Here is a 20,659-nt window from a genome sequence, read left to right on the forward strand (position 1 = left end):
TTTTCTACCTAAAGCAAAAGTTGACTCTTAATTCCGCGAGGCGTGCGTGTGACCCACGCCTTTAGTTTTCCGCACCCCCCGATTAGCACCGTTGGCTACAACGGTGAAGAAGTTCAACGTGCATACATACGTAGACTTGAATAACTGTGACAACTGGGCACTGATCCTACCAATCGCGAAGGAAGCAACGGTTGATGTGACCCTATCCACGATCTGACCTTTTGACCGAGCGCCGCACTTGAGCCAATGTTCACCAAACGGCAAGGTGACCACCGCGCACACCCAAATGGGCTTCACAGGGGATTTGTGGGAAATTCCCATAATGCTCTGCGGTGCGACTTCACCTTCTGGCATTGTTCGGTTTAGTTGGGCTCCAAACGCCGAAGTGGGTAGCATGCGATGACGCAATAAGACAGCCGCACGCAGCGCTTTCATAATACTGTAGTTTATGTATACATTTTTGGAGTTTATTAAGCAAGAATGCATCGATTTTTATGAAAAGACATGCACTTTGTGACCGTGGTGAGCAGGGAACGAGTCACTGGAGTTCAGTACAATAACGCACACACGGGACATGCAGAATCACGCTGTCACAAAAAACACGCAAGTTTTATACAAAAACAGGAATCGCTTTACACGCCACGCGCTGGGTTTCGAGGCACCCCCCCCCCAACCCTCCCCTCCCCCCGCCCATGATGGGGTCGTGTGGCTCCGCGGAGGGTCGACTTGCCGCTTCTGTCCCTGCATGGCACAGTCCATTCCGCGAGAGAGCGCGGCGCCGCCAGAGGCTTTAGGCAAAAATAAAAAATAAAAATTCGTGCGGATCCCGTCGTCAGAAAGGCGGCTGTGAGATTGGGTTGTCCGAGCACGACCGGGAGTGATAATAAAAATTTAAAATACAAAAAGTGTGGCGTTGTTGGCGGTAAGCTGACCCCAGGAGTCGCGCGACATCATCATCATCACCACCTCCTCCATAAATAGGTGCACGACACTCCTGCCTGCCAGTCAGGCAAACGACTCACGTTGAACGCTGTCTACTTTGAAAGGCATTATCATGATTTAGTAAAGGTTGGCTGAAAGAAAGAAAAAAAACTCCCTTCTCGTTACGAACTGTAATAAAAAAAAACCCTGTCGGATCCACCGAAGCCAAACTCGTACTGTATCGTAGTGCAGCGGTGTACACAGCGCGTACAGTGCCGCGGGAAGGTCTGGACGAGCAGAATAACATAAAACATGGAAACCATGAGATGCTAACGAGACAAAGTCAAAGCGACGTAGGTTTTAAAACTCTGAATAATAATATTATATCATTATTTAACTTTTCTCTCTCTCTCTCTCTCTCTTCGTGGCTTTGACCTCCTCGCAGAAGCTCGCCGGCTCGCGCCGGGACAGGCTTAGCGGGGCGGCAGCGCTCAGACCTCCGAACCTCTGCCCGTGGGGGGGTCAGTGGCGCGACACGGGGGTCACGTAGTTTCGTGGGAACATGCCGAGCGCGCCGTGACACTTGCCCTTCCACCAGTTGGGGTCGGAGTTGTCCACCACCTGGATGAAGTCACCCCTCTTGAACTCCAGCTCGCCCTCCTCCTGCGGCTCAAAGTCGAACAGCGCCTGCACGAAGCTCGCCTCCTGGTGGACGGAGACAGAGAGGGAGAGAGAGGGAGAGAGAGGTTAGAGCGGTGATCTTCATAGCAAGGCCCACGGGCCACTGGCAGCTCCTGGTGGCCTTTATAGAGGCCCCCCCCCGAATCTACACAAATGTGAAAACACTCCTTGCAGGGCGGTGTGGCGGCCCTCACACTGATGTCTTATCGGCAAATAGGCCTCGGCAAGGTAAGGTAATTTACCCTTCTTACCGGGTAAAAGGGTAAAGGTAAAGGGGTAAAGTAAAGGGTAGGGTAAAGGTAGCTCGGAGAATTACCCAGTAGGGTAAAGGTAGCGCGAAGTATTACCCGGTAAATACGGTGCCTTGTTTACCACTAAAAGCTCCGTGGCGCAGTCCGTGGCTTCCATTTAATAAGTAATATTTTTTTTTACTTTTTAAAAAACACGCTTTTATGAAATGTACTAGTAATGGCAGAACTCCACGACTCCAGGAAGTGGCCCCGAAGCTTGCCATAACGTAAGGGGCCGTGGCCAATTACAGCCAACGTCAGTTGACCGTGGACAATTTGACCCAAGCTGAAACATAACATATAAAAAATAATGTTTTTTAAAATATATATTTTAATTTTTTATGATAGAATATAGTCTTGTCATCAGTATGACATAAGTATACCAAGTTTGCAGTCGATACCACATTGGAAAGTGGGTAAAAATTGAGTTACAAATTTGAGGATACAACAACAAGCGTGTAAAATTGGAATCATCGAGAGTATTCTATATGAATGAAGCGCTCTACCTAGCATTTGTCGTTATAAACCTTTTTCATGTGTAGTACCCCAGTAATTACCCTGTAATCGGGTAATTTGTATGGGGTAAGGGTAAAAGGTAGGGTAAAAGTAGGCTCGTTGTTTTTTACCCTTTACCTTACCTGCTAAAGGGTTAAAGGTAGGGTAGAGTGATTGTATTGTGGTAAGGTAAAAGGTAGGGTAAAGGTAGGCTCGTTGTTTTTACCTTTTACCTTACCTTGCCGAGGCCTATCGGCAAAAGTGGCCTCCCCTCTGAAAATTAGTGAAGAACACTGGGTTAGCGTGAGGACACGGACATTGCCCCACAGTTGAATCTCCATTTGCACGCGTGTATGTGTGCGTATGTGTGTGAACGTGGTTGTGTAGTGGTCCTGGGACTACCCGAGGTCCATTCAGCCTCTAATGAGTACCTGGTGCGGTGTGTAGCTGCTAAGGCGTAGTGTTGGACACCCACCCCCTTGTATGCCATGCCGGCCTTCATAGGTGCTCGCTAAACAGCACTTGCTCCAACAGTCTGTTAAGGCTATAAGGGGGGCAATCTTTGTCTTTGTTTATCTTTGTGTGTGTATGTATATGTGGTTGTGTAGTGGTCCTGGGACCAGCCTAGGTCCACTCAACATCGAATGGGGACTTGGTGCAGTGCGTAAAAACATAGCCGCTAGGGCGTGGTGTTGGCCACCCACCCCCTCGTGTGCCGTGCTGGCCTTCATAGGTGCTCGCGGACAGCACTTGTTCAAGGCTATAGGGAGCCTTTGTTATGAAGCAATAATATAGGTTGCTGGTTGTGGGTAAATTTACGAGTAGAGGTGAAAGCTTTTAGAGTCAGGAGCAGGGTTAAAATGTGACGGTTAGTAGTTTAGTACATTTTATAGTCAGAGCTTAAGAGGTTAGAGGCTTGAGCTCACATCAAGGGATATGGATTTGTGTGAATAAGCGGTTGGAGGATAACTGGCAAACGACAGTCATCCCTCACTGCGAGCACTGGCTGCACTAATCGAGTACTGGAGGGCAATACGTTCTGACCTGGCCAGATCACTGTGCTCAGTCACTACCAGTCACTGCGAGGGCTCCTTTCAGAGGTGATCAAGGTGTGTGTGTGTGTGTGAATGTGTGGCCCTACTCGTGCTGTGTAACAAAGAGATTCCCCTGACACCCCCCGGGTTAGCGGTGAGATGTTGCGAGGATTAGTTGCATGACCGCTGCGCATTCTCAACATCTCCACGGCGACCGTCTCTACGCGGCGACCATCTCTCCATGGCGACCGTCTACGCGGCAACCGTGTCCGCTGCGACAGCATCCGCGGCAACCGTGTCCGTGGCGACAGCCTCCACGGCAACCATGTCCGCGGCAGCAGCCTCCACGGCAACCGTGTCCGTGGCGACCGTGTCTGAGGTGACCGTCTCCTAGGCGACTGTGTCCGCGGCCTCACCGTCTGTGGCTGCTCCATGTCCCTTAGGAGGATGTGCTGCGTGCGTGAGATGGACGTGCTGCGGTGGTAGTCCACCAGCTCGTTGAGCGAGTTGAACTTGACGACCCACAGGAAGTACTTTCCGGCGCCGTCCCGCAGCACCTTGAAGTGCTGCACATCGTTACCGAACCTGGCACGGCAGGGGGTGGGAAGGGAAGGTGAGCGATTGGGGAGGTGGTGGTGACGAGTAGATTTAACCGTGAACCTCTGCACGCCACCGCTCGACCACGTCGCCACCCCAGCAAACGTGACCGCACAACGCGAAATATGAGCAGTAACACGAACGAGAGGTCAAAAATGAGATGAACAAGAAATACATTTTTCTTGGTTCTTTCGGTAAAGTCACGTAGAAGGGAAATAGAATAATATAAAACAATAAAAATTATCACGACGTTTCGACTGCAACACAAGCAATCATCATTAGGTGTGAAATCCACAGCAAGAAAATTTGAAAAAAGTGGCCGAAAAACCGCCACTTTTTTCAAAAACCGCCACTTTTTTCAAATTTTACGTTACTTTACCGAAAGAATCATGAATATGAATCCCTGCAGTCACGAAAGCTTTAAATAAAAAAAGAAATACATTATTTAATCGAATATCGAATCGCGATTCTGATCCGTTTTCTGTGGAAGCGACTACCCAACTCCAGCTGCGTTGCCTCTCTGTGCCGTGCGGGTCACCTGCAGTTTCCATTCACGACCACTGGGGGGCAGCAGTGCACCCCCCCCCCCCCACACCAGAGGTCGCAACCGGGTACCCGATACCCGTACCCTACCCGATACCCGGTTACCCGTATCCAGCCGGGTACGGGTAGACCGTGAGTCACTGGTGAGTAACCGTTTGTCACTCATTTCCCAACGTCTTGTCTCTTCTCCCAATTCAAGTTCCTAGAATCAACCCACCCGCGCCTGCAACGTGGCTTCATCCCAGAGGTCGCAATCAGGTACCCGATACCCGTACCCTACCCGTACCCGGCCGGGTACGGGTAAGGTACGGGTACGGCCGGATACGGGTACCCATTTGCGACCCTGGTGCGGCTGGGTACGGGTACGGGTAAGGAATCAAAACCCGTTTGCGACCTCTGCCCCACACCCCTGCCCCATCCCCCGAGTAGGTGGCAGCACAGATCCCCAAACTACCCGCTCAGCATGAAAAGCCGGGACCCACACTCGAGCAACAAATCGCGCAACCATGTCGCGCAACTCAAATTGCTTGCAACTTGCCTTGTCCACATCTGAGCGAGCAGTTGTGCGCCGAGGAAATTAAACGGCGCATTGTCGACTGTGACAGCCAATCAAGGGTTCACTCAACGCTCAACACGCGGTGGTGAAACGCGACGCTGCAAATGGCCGAGCAGATCGCCGATGTTCCAACGTCGATTCCCTCGCGATGGTGAGAGCAACCGGTGGTGGAAAATTGCTCGCGCAAAAAAAACGGTTGCAGAGACGTCCACACGTCTCTGCAACCAGTTGCGTGGGCAACCCGAGTTGAGCAGCCGATCGCTGGGGCGTGGACGTTTTACGAAGCATCGATTATTCATCGAGGCACGCACTGCCACACTCTCGCTTGAGTGGCGAGACGCGGACTCTCTGAGGCTGGGCGATGATTGCTGCGGCATTTATTATTCATCAGGGAAAAGCCTCGGCGAGTCGCGAGATCCCTCCCTCTCAGGAGAGTCCTGTGACGCTGCGATGCTTCGCAAATTCCTCGTCAACGAGCGGCGATATCGCACGTCCGTCCGAGTAGCGTAAACACGAGATTGTCCACCCGAGTGGCATCAACACGAGACTTTCTACCCGAGTGCAACTAAAATAATCCTTATGCAGTATAGTTATAGCCTACACATTATTGTATATGGGTTAAAAACGTCCGTAGCTATTTCAGTAAAAGCGAGTCGGGAGAAAGGAGGAGGGGGTCCACAGTCGTATCTTGCACAGCCCCTCCCCCCCCCCCCTGTTGAACTCGATAGTTGCGCCCCTGCCAGGGGGCGGGGACAAGACAGCACTGATGATCACCACAACGGGCAAAACCGCACAGAGTCATCGAGGTGCAGCATCGATAGGTTTTGGCGAAACACGAGCGGGGGCCAGGAGGGAGCACGGGGTCGGGGGGGGGAAGAGAGATGAGACGAGTGGTGCGCGAGTGAGGGGTGGGGGGGAAGTAACGATGACTTCGCAGAGAGGGGAAGAGTGCCCAAGAGGAGGTAGGAGACTTTCGAGGTGCTGGGGTCGGTGGGGGAGGAGTCTGTGGTCGAGAACAGGTAGGAAGCCGGGACAGCCGGAGGGACGTGGGAAAGAACGTGAGGGATGTCAGAATTGGGAAGAACTAAGTGGGTTTGGGGACGTTGGAAGCTCTCCTGATGAAGAGGTAGTTGACATGTTGACATCTCGCCTGGTATACAAGTGGTCAAGGGTTCGATCCCGACTCTGACACTTGTATATTTGAAGTTTGCATGTTCTCTCGCACCTGTGGTCACGTGGATTTTTCTCTGGTCCCTCCGTTTTATTTCCCTCTACATTTAGAAACGTGCGTTTATAGTATTTGGCTTCTATACGTTTGCACACGATAAGCCAGTTCGTTGAGCTATCATATGTGGCCAGATCGCTTCTGAAAGAGCTATACAGCTCAGTGGCCCTTACCTGGTAAAATATAAAAAAAAAAGTTTAGTTTTAAATAGTTTCGTTGTGGAGAGATGAGAGAGAGCTGGTTAGACGTAGGAAGAGCTGGGAAGACGTGGGGAACTGTGGAAGGCTGGAGAGCTACTGGAGAGCAGGTAAGAGTTGTATACGTACTCTTAGTTCTTTCGGTAAAGTCACGTAGGTAAAATTTTATTTTATTATTTTAATTTCATTTTTTACCTACGTGACTTTACCGAAAGAACTAAGAGTATGAATCCTTGCAGTCACGAAAGATTCAAATCTAGAATTAAGTTGTATACGTGTAGGGCAGCGCTCAGCTCCGGGACACTATTTATTAAGGACCGCCATCTCGTATTCGCGTGACGCTGCAGCTCTCGAAATATTGTTATCACTGACCAAATTTGGAAGAAAAAAAAATGGCCTTCTTGTTATTTTGGTTTTCCGACAACCCCCTGGTGTAGGGAGACGAGGGGAGAATTGGAGAGAGAGCCATGGAGCGATGGGAGAACCGGAGGGAGCTGCGGAGGCAGGGGGCAGTCCTCACTTGACGGAGAGGGAGAAGTCCCCAGGAGAGCTCTCGCTCTCCCGCACGAGGAAGGCGCCGTCGTTGCGCTGGGATGCAAGCAGCTCCTCGGCTTTGGCGCGCGAGATGCGTCCATGGAACCAGCTGTGGAACACACGCACAAGTGTACACAACACGCACGGGTACACAATATACACACACACATCACCACGCACAAGAATGTACACAACACACACACACCACCGTGTATGTATGTTGATGTACGTATGTTTAACTTCTTTCGCACCAAACGTAGCCTACCGTGCTAACCGGAGGTGCAGGGAAAGGAAAACAAACTAAGCACAAAAAGCAGTTTTCAAGGAATTAGATTTCAAAATAGATTTAAAAGTGCATTGCTCCAGTGGCTTCCTAATATCGGAAGAGCATTCCAGATGGCCGCAGAATCGCATCTGAAATTGCGCGATGCAGTGGCCGTCTTTTAAACACAACACGCACACACCACCATGTTACACATCATGCACAAGAGTGTACACAACAAAGACAAGCATTCCCCATATACTGATAATAACATTTATATAGCGCTTTTCATCAAGAATCTCAAAGCGCTGTACAGTAACAGCAGCAGAAGACACACAGCATAAAAATAATACTATCAATATATTTTAAGAATGATTTACTAAACGAAACGTATAAATAGGGTTTAAGGAGCATTTAAAAAAGCCTGAACAGACTGCTAGGGCAAGTGCTGTTCGCAAGTAATACCTATGAAGGCCAGCACGGCACACAAGGGGGTGGTGGCCAGCACCATGCCCGACCGCCTTTGTCTTCCCAGTGGCGATGTTTACACATTGCACCAGGTACTCATTTGAGACCGAGTCGACCTAGGGGAGGTCCAGGACCGGTTCAGATAATCGTCACTGGTGTTGGCCGTGAGCGGGAATCGAACTCGGGTTGCCTGGTTCGTGGTTCAGCGCGTTAACCGCTACACTACCGCTCCTGACTCTCACCCACTCATGCACTTGCTCACTCAATGGACACATTCACTCTCAAACTCACATCCACCCACTCGCTCACACACACACTCATAACGCAGCACGCTAACCACTACACTACCGCTCCCACAAATAACGCACACACACCCTTTCACACACATACACTCGCTCGCCCATCCATGCGGCGACACAAGGCACAGTCACCTCTAATCCAACACGATCACTGTCCTGGCCCCCTGCCACACGAATGTGGGATTTCCACTGCCGTCTGGGCGAGTGCTGCCACGTCGCACATTTAGAACAGGGAGACACTTTGGCGTTGGAACGTCGCCTCCGCTTCCCCCGTTCGCGAGGCCGGCAACGATTTATCGTGTCAACTCGATTCTCCACCATCAGGACGCACGCATCGTGCCGCGGGCGCGAGGGACAATTACCCCCAGTGGTTCTCTAAATTTTTTAGGCCCAGGGACCGCCCAGCCCCTCCACACCTGGTGACAAAACGCATTCACTTCTCTCTCTCAATACCACGAATACAATATTATTCATATTACCGGAACATAAGAAAATGAATGTACATTAGAACAGTTCTAAGGTTTTTTTTGTTAAGGGGGGTGGGGGGGGGTCTTTAGATCTCAGATTTAGGGTAGATTAATCAGGGTAGCTTAATTAACTTTATTTTTAAATTCAACGTCACGGACCACCGGTGGGTCCGGGGACCGCACTATGAGAACCACAACTCTGGACGAACGGAACAAGCGGTGCGGGAACCAACACGGCAGTACGAACGATACCAAAATAATTAGCTATCTCGGATGCAACCACGACGCTCCCGAAATGTGACAACTGACGGAAGTGGTGCGGGGATGGTGCGGGGGTGGTGCGGGGGTGGGCAGGTGGCTGGTTTACCACACCTGTGCCATCGCACAACGCGCGGAGATGCCCGGCGCAACGAAGGCGACGTCATAAAGCTAAAAAATATATATAAACTGTTTTTACTTTTACCAGGTAAGGCCCACTGAACTATATAGCTCTTCTTTCAGAAGCAACTTGGCCACAAACGATAGCTCAACGAAGTGGCTTGTCGCGTAGAAATGTGTAGTAGCAGCCAAATTGTCTGAACGCACGTTATTTCTAAATGCAGAAGGGAAAAGCCGGAGATCCCGGAAAAAAATCCACACAACCACAGGGAGAGAAAACACGCAAACTCCAAATATACAGGCGTTAGGGTCGGTATCGAACCCACGACCTCTTGTATACCAGGCGAGGTAGTTAACATCTCGCCACTGTGGTGCCTTGACACCACGCGCGCTAGCGCCGCCACCGCCGCCGCCGCCGCCGAAGCCAGCGCCACATTTGTAACGGATCCGTGAGCCGTGGCGGCAATGGGGAGGGGGGGGGGTCATTTTGAGCGCGCGGTTCATCTGCGAGCGATGTCCCCGGGACCAGCAGCTGTGTCGCAGGCAAGTGCGCGGTGCTCCCATTTAGGGGCCGCGCGGTCGCGGCATTCGCCACGGGCAGCTGCGCGGGGAGAGGAAGGGCGGGGTGGGGGGGCAAGGCGCATCTGCCCCACACCCACCGCCTCCCCGCCTGCGGCCCCCCCCCCCGACCGCGGGCCCCCCCCCCTGCCCACGGCCCCCCCCCCCGCCCACGGCCCCCCCGCCCCTTGCCGAGTGACAAGAGGAACCCGCGCTGGTTTTATTTATCACGGCGAAGATCGCTGTAACGTGGCCAGGTGGCTCAGCGGGAGAGAGAGCAGCTCGTGATCGGAAGGTTTGAGAACTCAAATTCTGGTTGTGGGTTGACTCGCCCCCGTCGTCCCTCCCAGGGTCTATAAAATGAGTAGCGCTTTGTGGGCAAGGCAACAGTGGTCATCTTATGGATCAACTCGCCCCTGTCACAGCTCAGGGGGGACTGTAAACGGGAGATGACATGTAAGCGACAAACGACCCGTTGTTGATTCGTTGAGAAAGACAAATATTGATAGGCTCACAGTACCTGTACGGAGAGGAGCCAACGAGAGTCGCTCATTTGAGACGTGTGCCGATTGCAATGCAAGCGACGCGCTCGTACTACGTTCAGGTTAGTAAAAAAGCGGCCGGCAAAAGCGAGAAAAATATCGATTCTTGAATCCAATCGCAACAATAAACGAGAGTGCTCCTGCGCACTAACGAGATTGTTCCTGGACGGTGCCCCCATCTATTTACGGCCCCAAAACAGCGGCGGAAATTCCACATTCCGATGCCAGGAGGGGCTGTTCTCTCCAAAGAGAGAGACAGCGCAGAACTGTTGACTTCCACAAAGTGGTAATTATCTTATCCACCTTGCACTTGAGCCCCCAGTGGAGGTGCTCAACTCTGGCGCCTGAACCTAACGAGTCGTGCTCTCCGCCGTATTGCCACCCCGGCCGGATAATTTAGTGGAGAAACATCTCGTCTCTCTAATGCCATTTTACTAACACCGTCCCCAAACAGCAATAGCAGCATCAACGACCGAAAACCAGACACTGGGGATTGCCTGACCCATCACACTAAGCAAGCTGCTTATCACACCAGCTTAAGGTGTCTAAAATAGCGGAAGCAGTGGTAACAAGGTAACGAGACATTTCAAACACTCGCTTCAAGTCCGCGCGTGCGAAACCAGCAAGAGCGACGTACGAATCGGCGCTTCCGTGATCAATCGACATCCCAAGGCGGGTGACGCGGAGAGCTGATCCACCGGTCGAGACGAAGCAGCCGGAGTGCCAGTTCCCAGACACTGTCCAGAGAGGCTGGGCAAGCGGGCAACCGCGGTGTGGGTACCGCGGACGTGGTAACGATTTTTTAGAAATCGCCTCCCTCACACTTGCGGGAGATGCCTTGTGGACCTCCACGAGCAGCTGCTTCTCTTCGTTAAAATAAAAACGTTATTTCAAATCCCTGGCCGACTTTTGCGCCGCTAATCGGTCCGTGCAAATGCGAGCTTTTCAACAGGGGTTTTTTCTGCCAGCTCAGAGAAGAGGAAATACCAAACGTTCGATAAGCGTCCAAGTCACTTTAAAATAAACCACACGACTGTTGAGCGAGATTGCAACGTTTTTCGGCCGCATTCCGAGGGGAAACGATCGCACGTGGGAGGAAGGAAGCACACATCGATTTGCCTACCATGCTGCTAAAAACAACTTACGCCACACAGCGACCGTACCGGCGGTGGCCCCGGCCGCTAGCGGGCAAGGGCAGCTGCCCGCACGCTATAACAGCCAACCAACAGCCGACTCGACCGAGCGATTAGGAGCTGCCCATGAGTTCACCAGCAAATTACGAGTCATCGCTCCCATCCTGCCCCACCCCTCCTCCACCTACACGCACTGGCATGCGACGATTGTGTCATCAGCATGTGGAAACTGCTGCGGACTCGCAATCGGGCTGCCCGCAGCCAGCTGGAAAACGCCAAGGTGATATACAGACTCCTTATTCCAACGGTTGAAGGTAATTTATTTGTCCAGAAGAGCACCGAGGAGCAGAGGTCGCAACCGGGTACCCGATACCCGTACCCTACCCGATACCCGGCTACCCGTACCCGGCCGGGTACGGGTACCCGTTTGCGACCCTGGTGCCGCCGGGTACGGGTAGGCCGTGAGTCACTGGTGAGTAACCGTTTGTCACTCATTTCGGGTAGGGTACGGGTACGGGTAGGGAACGGGTACCTATTTGCGACTCTGGTGCGGCGGGGTACAAAGAACCCCCCCCACATTTATTTCGCCTTACGCCAGAGGTCGCAATCGGGTACCCGATACCCGTACCCTACCCGATACCCGTACCCTACCCGATACCTGGCTACCCGTACCCGGCCGGGTACGGGTAGCCGTTTGCGACCCTGGTGTGGCCGGGTACGTGTACGGGTAGGCCGTGAGTCACTGGTGAGTAACCATTTGTCACTCATTTCGGGTAGGGTACGGGTACGGGTAGGGAACGGGTACCCGTACCGGGCCGGGTACGGGTACCCATTTGCGACCCTGGTGCGGCCGGGTACGGGTACGGGTAAGGAATCAAAACCCGTTTGCGACCTCTGCGGTCGACTGAACTCGGGTCTTTTTTCTGTGTTGGCAGGTTTGAACAATTCCACGGCGTCTAAAGACGTGGCTTGCGTGTGCAGAGAAATCCGGAGAAAATCCACACACGAGGGGGATAGCATTCCAAGGGGCCCGCATGGACGGGTTTGTGAAAGCAATTTATTGGATCACCGCTATCTCCCGACCACCGCACAGCCCTAGTGGGTTTGGGAGTGTTACACATCTCCACCAGAGGTCGCAAACGGGTTTTGATTCCTTACCCGTACCCGTACCCAGCCGCACCAGGGTCGCAAATGGGTACCCGTACCCGTTCCCTACCCGTACCCTACCCGAAATGAGTGACAAACAGTTACTCACCAGTGACTCACGGCCTACCCGTACCCTACCCGAAATGAGTGACAAACGGTTACTCACCAGTGACTCACGGCCTACCCGTACCCGTACCCGGCCGCACCAGGGTCGCAAACGGCTACCCGTACCCGTTCCCTACCCGTACCCTACCCGAAATGAGTGACAAACAGTTACTCACCAGTGACTCACGGCCTACCCGTACCCGTACCCGGCCGCACCAGGGTCGCAAATGGGTACCCGTACCCGTTCCCTACCCGTACCCTACCCGAAATGAGTGACAAACGGTTACTCACCAGTGACTCACGGCCTACCCGTACCCGTACCCGGCCGCACCAGGGTCGCAAACGGCTACCCGTACCCGTACCCGGCCGGGTACGGGTAGTCGGGTATCGGGTAGGGTACGGGTATAAAAGGTACCCGGTTGCGACCTCTGATCTCCGCACGACCCACAAAGCGCTGAATCGCAGGTGCGGCACCACGTCCACCGGAGGAACGGGCGGGTGACTTCACAAATCTCTTATCAGATTGGCACCTGAACAAATTTCACCAACGCTTTAGCTGCTCCGGAAAGGGCGCACTGCGTCACGCAAGGCAAAGTGCCGAAGGGTACGACCACAAATGGAAAAGTAGCTGCAGGATAATATTTTTTAAAAATATTTTAAAAAACACAACCCCAATCTGAAAACAGCCAGAGAGAAAGAACCAAAGAATAAAGCCAGAGAGGTGCCAAAGCACTTCAGCCACTCCTGTCCGTATGAACGTGACGAAACGTAACAGAATGCTGCAACCACAGCTGCAAACTTCTCTTCTCCGAAACCTCACACAGCACGGGCCACTTGTCTCACTGCGACCGAAACCGAACGAGAAAAGCGGACGTTCCCCCCCCCCCTCCCCGTGCGGCACCCACTGTCCGTCATCGCTTGCGCAAGAAGCGCGAGCGATCGTGCGGCCGAAAGGGAGCACGGCGGCGGCGCCCACACCAGAGGGGACGAGGCGACGGTGGTCAGGGTTGGTGCGGTGGTGGCGCTCGCAGACTGCTGCGTTTTTACAGCCGGTCGAAACCGGCCCGGCTCGGTGCAGGCATCGGGCTGTGTCCACAAGTGCTGCGTTAACCAGGGTTTGCGGGGCAAGGGTAGCGGCGTGCAGCTCGCCAACATGCCGTGTCACTGCTCAGGTCCATGAGCGTTACGGTTCCGCGTAAGAACATCCATAATAATCATCAGGGACAGCACGGGGGTCGAGGTGGACGTGAAGAGACGCTCGTGCCATGACGTCAATTACTTGATTTATCTCCACTGGCCGCGTTGAGTGTTAAATAACGTAACAAACAAAACGTACAGCCACTGCTAGACGAGCGCCTCTCCACGCAGTGTCAGCCACAGGCAGTTGTTGGACCATACTTCACCACACTAATCAGTCCGGGTCGGAAACGGTTGCAGGTTGAGGCCCAGGATGAGCTCAGGTATCGGTTGCCACCGAGACTGGCAGTGGCGGGAATATTGACTTAAGCTTCAAAGGACAGCATGCCGATCGCTACGCCAGCACTCCTAGAATCAGAATCTTTATCCTGGAGAAATCCGATGAGCTATGAAGCTCTTTTCACAGACTCGGTGAGGAGTGGGGGGTGAGGGTGGCGGGGGTACGCATAGTGTAACTGCAAAGCAACTCCCTGAACCCACACCCACAACACCTGGGCCTGTCCTGTGGTTTCTTGCCAGCAGTGAGCCTTCCATACTGGTGTTGATTGGTGGTGATAGTAGTGATGCCGTGGTGGTGGTAGTTGTGGTGATGTATGTATGTTTAACTTCTTTTGCACCGTACGTAGCAACCGTGATAATCAGAGGTGCGGGGGAAGAACGACAAACTAAACACAAAAAGCAGTAGGGGGCAGATCAGAAAGTTACAGAATGCAAAGTATAGGAAATGAAAGCCAATCACTGCAAATAAATACATCAAATGCACATATACTTGGGTAAGGCAGCAAAACAACAGCAAAAACAGTACCAGACCACACCAAGACAACACAGTCTCCCAAAAAAATTGCACATAAAAATTTAACTATAGATACATGGGGTAAGCATGAAAGTTAAATGATATTTGCAAATTCTGTTGTATCCGGCACTAATCTGCTGCTTCAGAATATGTTTTTGAAGGAAGATTTACAGTGTTAAGGGAGGAAGCAAGGTTTGTTCCAAAACGTTGGTGCTGCAACAACAAAGGGCTGTATCACATTCATATTCATGTTCTTTGGATATTTAAAATCAATTAGATGGACGTCTTAGGTTTCTTGGGTTTGACAATGGGGTGAATGAATTAGCTGAGAATAGTCCAGATTTTCCAATTAGGATGTTATGGATGAACAGAACCCAAAATAGATCTCTTCTTGCATCAAGTGATTCAAAAAATTTTATTTTTTATAGCTCTCGCCGAACGTGGGCCACTCCTACGTGAAACTCTTGTTCAAAATATCACTTCCCCCGTCCCCTACCACTGCCAGCTGTGGAGGCCATGGGGATGAAGAGGATGGAATGCTCACGGTGCTTCAGGGCACCGTGAGCGTGGTGACGCTGATCCCGGGCTGTGCCTCAGCCAGCACAGCTCCGTTTTGTGGTCATGGAAACCAAGCAGATTGGCGAGTGGGGGGGGCAGTGGTGGGTGAGTTGGGAGGGGCGGAGGCTCCATCCCCAGGGCTTGGCCACAGATTTTGTCAAATGATTTCCATGCAGCGTCGGGTTTCATGTCTGTGCAACCTGACGAGTCAACCATGTTAGAATGGTGCTGGATAACTCCGTGCCTTCCTGGGCACTCAACTCGCAATCAAGTAGTCTGTGAATGAGCCAGGGAAGAATTGGATACTGCGGCTATGGGCAAATATTTAGGGATTTCAGTTTCTGTGCCTGGCTAAAAAGAGTGGATTACGTTGCATAATTAACTTTTAGCAGCGATTTAAGCATGTTGGTTACCACTCAATATTATTTTTAACCATCTCTGATGGAACCAATGAGTAATGCGATTTTGTCCGAAACCCACGGCACTAACGTCGGGTAAAAATCCCAGTTCGAGGTCAACTCATTCCACCATCCCCCTGTTCTCGATAAAACAAGTAACAGACTGTGAAATGTCAACAAGAGTTGTTCTAATTAAGAGATGAGGGCCTTTAACCTCACAACCCTTACCGTAACTTTAAACCCTAATCCTCTTAATCTCGAATAACTCTGAGCCCCCTCATGAAGTGTGGAATTTCCGCCACTGGCTCAGGAACACCAACCAGGGTGACGCAACTTTGCACCTTTAGCGACGCGATCAATTTACCGATTCAGATAAAATTATTAGGCTCGCGATGCACGTGGCGCATGATGCACGCAAACACGTATTGCTTATAATGCATTAAATCTGCATGCAAATAATATGCCGTGAGGTTTAGGCTAAAGGAACAAGAAGAAGATGGAAAAAAGATGAAAGGAAATGAGAATATTTTTTTTAAACACCAAACCATTATAACCGATTATAGTTCAATCAAATCACAACCCCGAATTATGAGAATTTACTAAATTGCCCGGGCGGTGCACGTGCACGGTCACGAGCCTCGTCACTTGCAACAGCATTTAAAACGGGATGCCCGGACGATCCTTCGACGACCGACCCCTGGCAGAGCTGACTCAACCACGACTCCCCCCCCACCCTGCCCCCTGCACGGATGCCCTCTCAGCCAGCCCATTCACCGACACCAGGGGCACCGTGCCCGCCAATGTTGCCCTGCACGGCTGCCTTCTCAACCAGCCCATTCACCAGCACGGGGGGCATCAAGCCCACCCGTGCTGCCCTACACAGCTACTCTCTCAGAAAGTCCATTCACCGGCAAGGGGGCCACTGTGCCAACCCGTGCTGCCAATCATTTTCCCGCCTGCCCCGTTGACCAGCACGGCAGCACGGTGGCCACCCGCGTCTTCAGCTGGGCTACTGCCCACCTGCTGGTGCCACTTACGGGTGCGGCTTCATCTCTATGTAGTTCTTGGGGATGAATCCATCCTTGCCGTTGAGCTCCGCCTTGTACCAGTTCTGGTCGCAGTCCTCGTTGATCACCTGATCACGCCAAGACACCACGCGGTGGCACAGGGAGAAAGATTAAAGGGGCGGTGGGGGTAGGGGGCAAGTGTAGGCAGAGCCAGTGCACAGTGTGACATTGTCTAAGTGACAACAGCAGAGCCTGGGGTTGTACTGCACCAACCCGCAGTCTAAGTAAAAGGCTGACGGTACTCTACGTCTACCCAAGGGGGCACAAAGCTCCCCCCCAAAAATGTGACACTTGGGTCCTGCCCAGCGGCAGACTGCCCCCCATGCCCCCCCCCCGTGTCCCCTGTTACCTTCAGCACGTCGCCCCTCTTGAAGCTCAGCTCGTCGTCAGCCGTGGCAGTGAAGTCATACTTGGCTTGTGCTTCCATCGTGGCTCCACTGCGCGACCGCCCCAGGGGAATTTGGTGGCCGCTAAGCGTGGAAATGCAACTGGGTAAGGGTGTCCTGCTGGAGTGGTTGGGAAGGGCAGATGGCTCCGGGATAACCAGCGGGGATGGCCAGCAGCTAAGGTGGCTGGGTATGGTGGCCCGCACAAGCGGCCAGGCAAGTAGGGTGGCCGTGCAAGAGGGTTCTAATCGGGAGGCCCGGTAGCACGATCGTATAAAAGGGAGTCCGCGTTCGGTGACCCAGTTACGGTGAACCACTAAAGCGTGTGAGATAGGAACAACGAATAGGCAGATCGGTGGTGTGGCCTAACAGTATGGCCTCGTAGGAGAAACCGCTAAGATGGCCCTGGCGCAGTCACTGGTGAGACGGCACTCCCTGCGATGCTGCGGTGTGAGGTCACCGAGCTCCGCTGATTCCGGGCCTGGAATGGGAGGCGAAACGAGAGCGGGAAGGTGAGCAGTGGCACGGCGTGGTGAGGGACACCGCACAAAGCCTGGCTATCCGAGCTCGCGCACGCCATCTCTTGCTTGCACAAATACGCCATGTAGCCTCACACTCCGTCGCAGTTCACACTCCATCACAGTAGACTAACCATCACATTGCATACCATTAGAGTTGACAAATCAGATTCGTACACCATCACAGTTCACTCACCATCATGGTTTCATGAAGGCCATAATTGTTTACATCGTCACATCTCAAATCATCGCAATCCATACCATCATAGTTAACACCGTCACGGCTCATACCATCAGTTTTATACTATTAAAGTCCACATCATTAGTTTCAACCTACCCTAGTTCACACTATTACATTCCACCCCACCATAATCCAAATCATCACAAGTCATTGATACCACCACTGTTCACACCACAACACAATTCACAACACAATTCACATCAACACAATTCACATCACCACAATCACGCCATCACAATCCACACCACCACAGGGCACACCACCACAGGGCACACCATCACAGTTCAATCACAGCATCACAATCCATGCCGTTAAAGTCTGCACAATCACAGTCCAAACCATCGCAGTTCATTCATACCACCACAGTTCAAACCATTATAGTCCACAATATCAGTTCAATCACACAATCACAGTCCTCACCATCACAGTCTACACCATCATCATTCACACCATCACAGTCCTCACCATCACAATCCTCACCATCACAGTCCACACCATCATCATTCACACCATCACAGTCCTCACCATCACAGTCCTCACCATCACAGTCCTCACCATCACAGTCCTCACCATCACAGTCCTCACCATCACAGTCCTCACCATCACAGTCTACGCCATCACAATCTACACTGTCACAGCTAACACCATCACAGTTCAATCACACCATCACAATCTATAACCATTAAGTTCCGTACCATCACATTCCAAACCACCACAGTTCAAACCATCACAGTTCAATAATCATACCACCACAAGTCACAGCATCACTGTTCAAGCACAATCCATAACCATTCAGTTACGCACCATCACAGTCCAAATCACCACAGTTCATTCATACCACCAGAGTTCACACCATAACGGTTCAATCACACCCATTAACATCACAGCTCACCCCCATCACAATTCACCCCATCACAGTTCAAACCATCACAGTTCAATAATCACACCATCACAATCCACACCACCGCAGTTAACACCATCACGGTTCAATCACACCCATTAACATCACAGCTCACCCCATCACAATTAATCCCATCACAGTTCAAACCATCACAGTTCAATAATCACACCATCACAATCCACACCACCGCAGTTAACACCATCACGGTTCAATCACACCCATTAACATCACAGCTCACCCCATCACAATTCACCCCATCACAGTTCAAACCATCACAGTTCAATAATCACACCATCACAATCCACACCACCACAGTTAACACCATCACGGTTCAATCACACCCACTAACATCACAGCTCACCCCATCACAATTAATCACACCACCACAGTTCAATCACACCCATTAACATTACAATTCACACCATCACAACCCATAACCATCAGGTTCCGCACCATCACAATCCACACCACCACGGTTCATTCATACCACCACAATTCACACCATAACGGTTCAATCACACCCATTAACATTACAACTTACATCATCACAATTCACACCATCACAGTTCAAACCAACAGTTCAATCACCCCATCACAATTCACACCATCACAATCCACACCACCACGGTTCATTCATACCACCACAGTTCACACCATAACGGTTCGATCACACGTCTTCAACATCGCAAGCTCGCGACACCGTCACATTTCACCCACACCGTTACCCTTCGCACACCATCACCGCTCCACGACCCCCTCGCAAGGGGAGATGCAGAGGCCTGTGCAGGGGCAGCAAGGGGCAGATGCAGAGGCCTGTGCAGGGGCAGCAAGGGGAGTGAAGGAGGGCAGAGCGGCAGGGGAAAGGAGGGCCAGGTGGTGATGGAAGATGAAGGGCAGCGGAGATGGAACTGGAGATTGATGCAGCGCATGGGGGGCAGGCAGTGGTAAGCGGGCACACGTTGATGAGTAAGGGAAGAAGAAGTGAGAGAGGGAGAAACGGGGAAAGAAAGAGTCTAGGTGTGGAGCGGAGAGTGATGAGGGAGCGGATAATGAGGGGGAGACAGCGGGGAGAGTGGGGGGAGAGCGAGGTGGAGTGCGGGGAAGAACGCAGGGGGGGCAGAGAGGCACTGGGGAAGAATTGTGTGAGGGGAGACGAGGGGTGGGTGGGTGAGCGTGCAGGATCGAGGGGAAAGGCAGAGTGGAGAGAGGGCGGGGAGAGCGAGAGGAGAGGGCGAAGGGAGAGAGGGAAGAATGAGCGGAGAGCGTTGGGAGAAGAGTAAAGGGGAGAGCGGAGAGAGGGGGGGGGAGGTGGAGATCGGTGGCTGTGGAAGCGTAAAAGGAGAGCGGAGGAGTGAAGGGGGAGCGCGGGGAGAGCGGTGGCGTAGCGGGGGGAGCGCGAAGGGAGAGAGTTCAGCTCCACACCTCTTCTTTCCTCGTCCTCCTGCCATAGGCGCTCGCAGTGACGTCAACCACAGCAGCTCTCGCGAGAACGTGAGCCACAAGTCTCGCGAGATCCGCGCCGACCCCCACTGACCCCGCCCCTCCCCCATCCGAGCCCCCCCCCCACGCACCCCAAGGCCGAGAGTTCTCGACCAATGGCGTCGTGTCGCGGTGACGTAATTGCTGGCAGAGCCGGTCACGTGATAAGGTGGTAGCGGCGACGTGCGGGTCACGTGATGCGAGGGGTGGAGTGCAAGCCCCCCACTACCCCCCCCCCGCTGCTATTGTTATGCATTGGGCTGTGAGGGGAGGGGCCCTAAGCCCACGTGATCGGCATGCAACGTGCAGAGGGTACAAGCGCAGCCCTGCAAGTGGTCTCTCGCACCTCTGACTGGCGAAAAGACCTAGAATGAATAGATATGCATTTGCCTAGGAGAGCCGCACTGAGTGGTAGCAATACATCTGTAATTGTGTGTTTTTTTGTCATTTCAGCCAATGAACTATTCGTGTTTATGCATTATCCACGTGGGAGGAGGAAACCGGAGCACCCTGAGACAAAACCCCGTACAGATGGATGCAGATGGCGATTAGTCCACACTTTCAGTTTCGCCTGGCGAGCCAGGGGTGTGACAACAACATCCGTGCGGTGATCCACTAACCCTCACTGCCTCCACAGTGCTGCTGGATTACTCGTGCTGCCCCACCACCTCTCCTCCACTGGAGGGAGCT

At 52.4% G+C, this 20,659-nt stretch overlaps 1 protein-coding gene across 2 annotated transcripts; it reads right to left on the reverse strand.

Annotated features, from left to right (window-relative positions):
• Positions 1-429: 429 nt before the first annotated feature.
• On the reverse strand, positions 430-20,020 carry LOC144719037 (growth factor receptor-bound protein 2-like). Of its 2 annotated transcripts, none has more exons than XM_078594784.1 (6): positions 19,913-20,020; positions 16,794-17,311; positions 16,415-16,512; positions 7,060-7,182; positions 3,838-4,006; positions 430-1,626 (listed from the first exon to the last, which is right to left on the reverse strand). In XM_078594784.1, the coding sequence occupies exons 2-6, from the start codon at positions 16,869-16,871 to the stop codon at positions 1,444-1,446; spliced, it is 651 nt and encodes a 216-aa protein (XP_078450910.1). In that variant the 5' UTR covers positions 16,872-17,311; positions 19,913-20,020; the 3' UTR covers positions 430-1,443. The 2 variants fall into 2 exon arrangements, with proteins under 2 accessions (XP_078450910.1, XP_078450911.1); XM_078594785.1 differs by lacking the exon at positions 19,913-20,020 and adding an exon at positions 19,216-19,883.
• Positions 20,021-20,659: the final 639 nt, after the last annotated feature.

The sequence above is a fragment of the Lampetra planeri genome, chromosome 5 (genome assembly GCF_965212315.1).
Source record: "Lampetra planeri chromosome 5, kcLamPlan1.2.h2, whole genome shotgun sequence".
Lineage (NCBI taxonomy): Eukaryota > Metazoa > Chordata > Hyperoartia > Petromyzontiformes > Petromyzontidae > Lampetra > Lampetra planeri.

Bases quoted from the DNA above. Each gene is read 5' to 3' on its own strand.
- LOC144719037 (XM_078594784.1), bottom strand. From the start codon at position 16,871: ATGGAAGCACAAGCCAAGTATGACTTCACTGCCACGGCTGACGACGAG. The intron at 16,513-16,793 runs GTAACAGGGGAC...TGGCGTGATCAG, and splicing joins AGAGGGGCGACGTGCTGAAG to GTGATCAACGAGGACTGCGA. The intron at 1,627-3,837 runs GTGAGGCCGCGG...TCCGTCCACCAG, and splicing joins ACATGGAGCAGCCACAGACG to GAGGCGAGCTTCGTGCAGGC.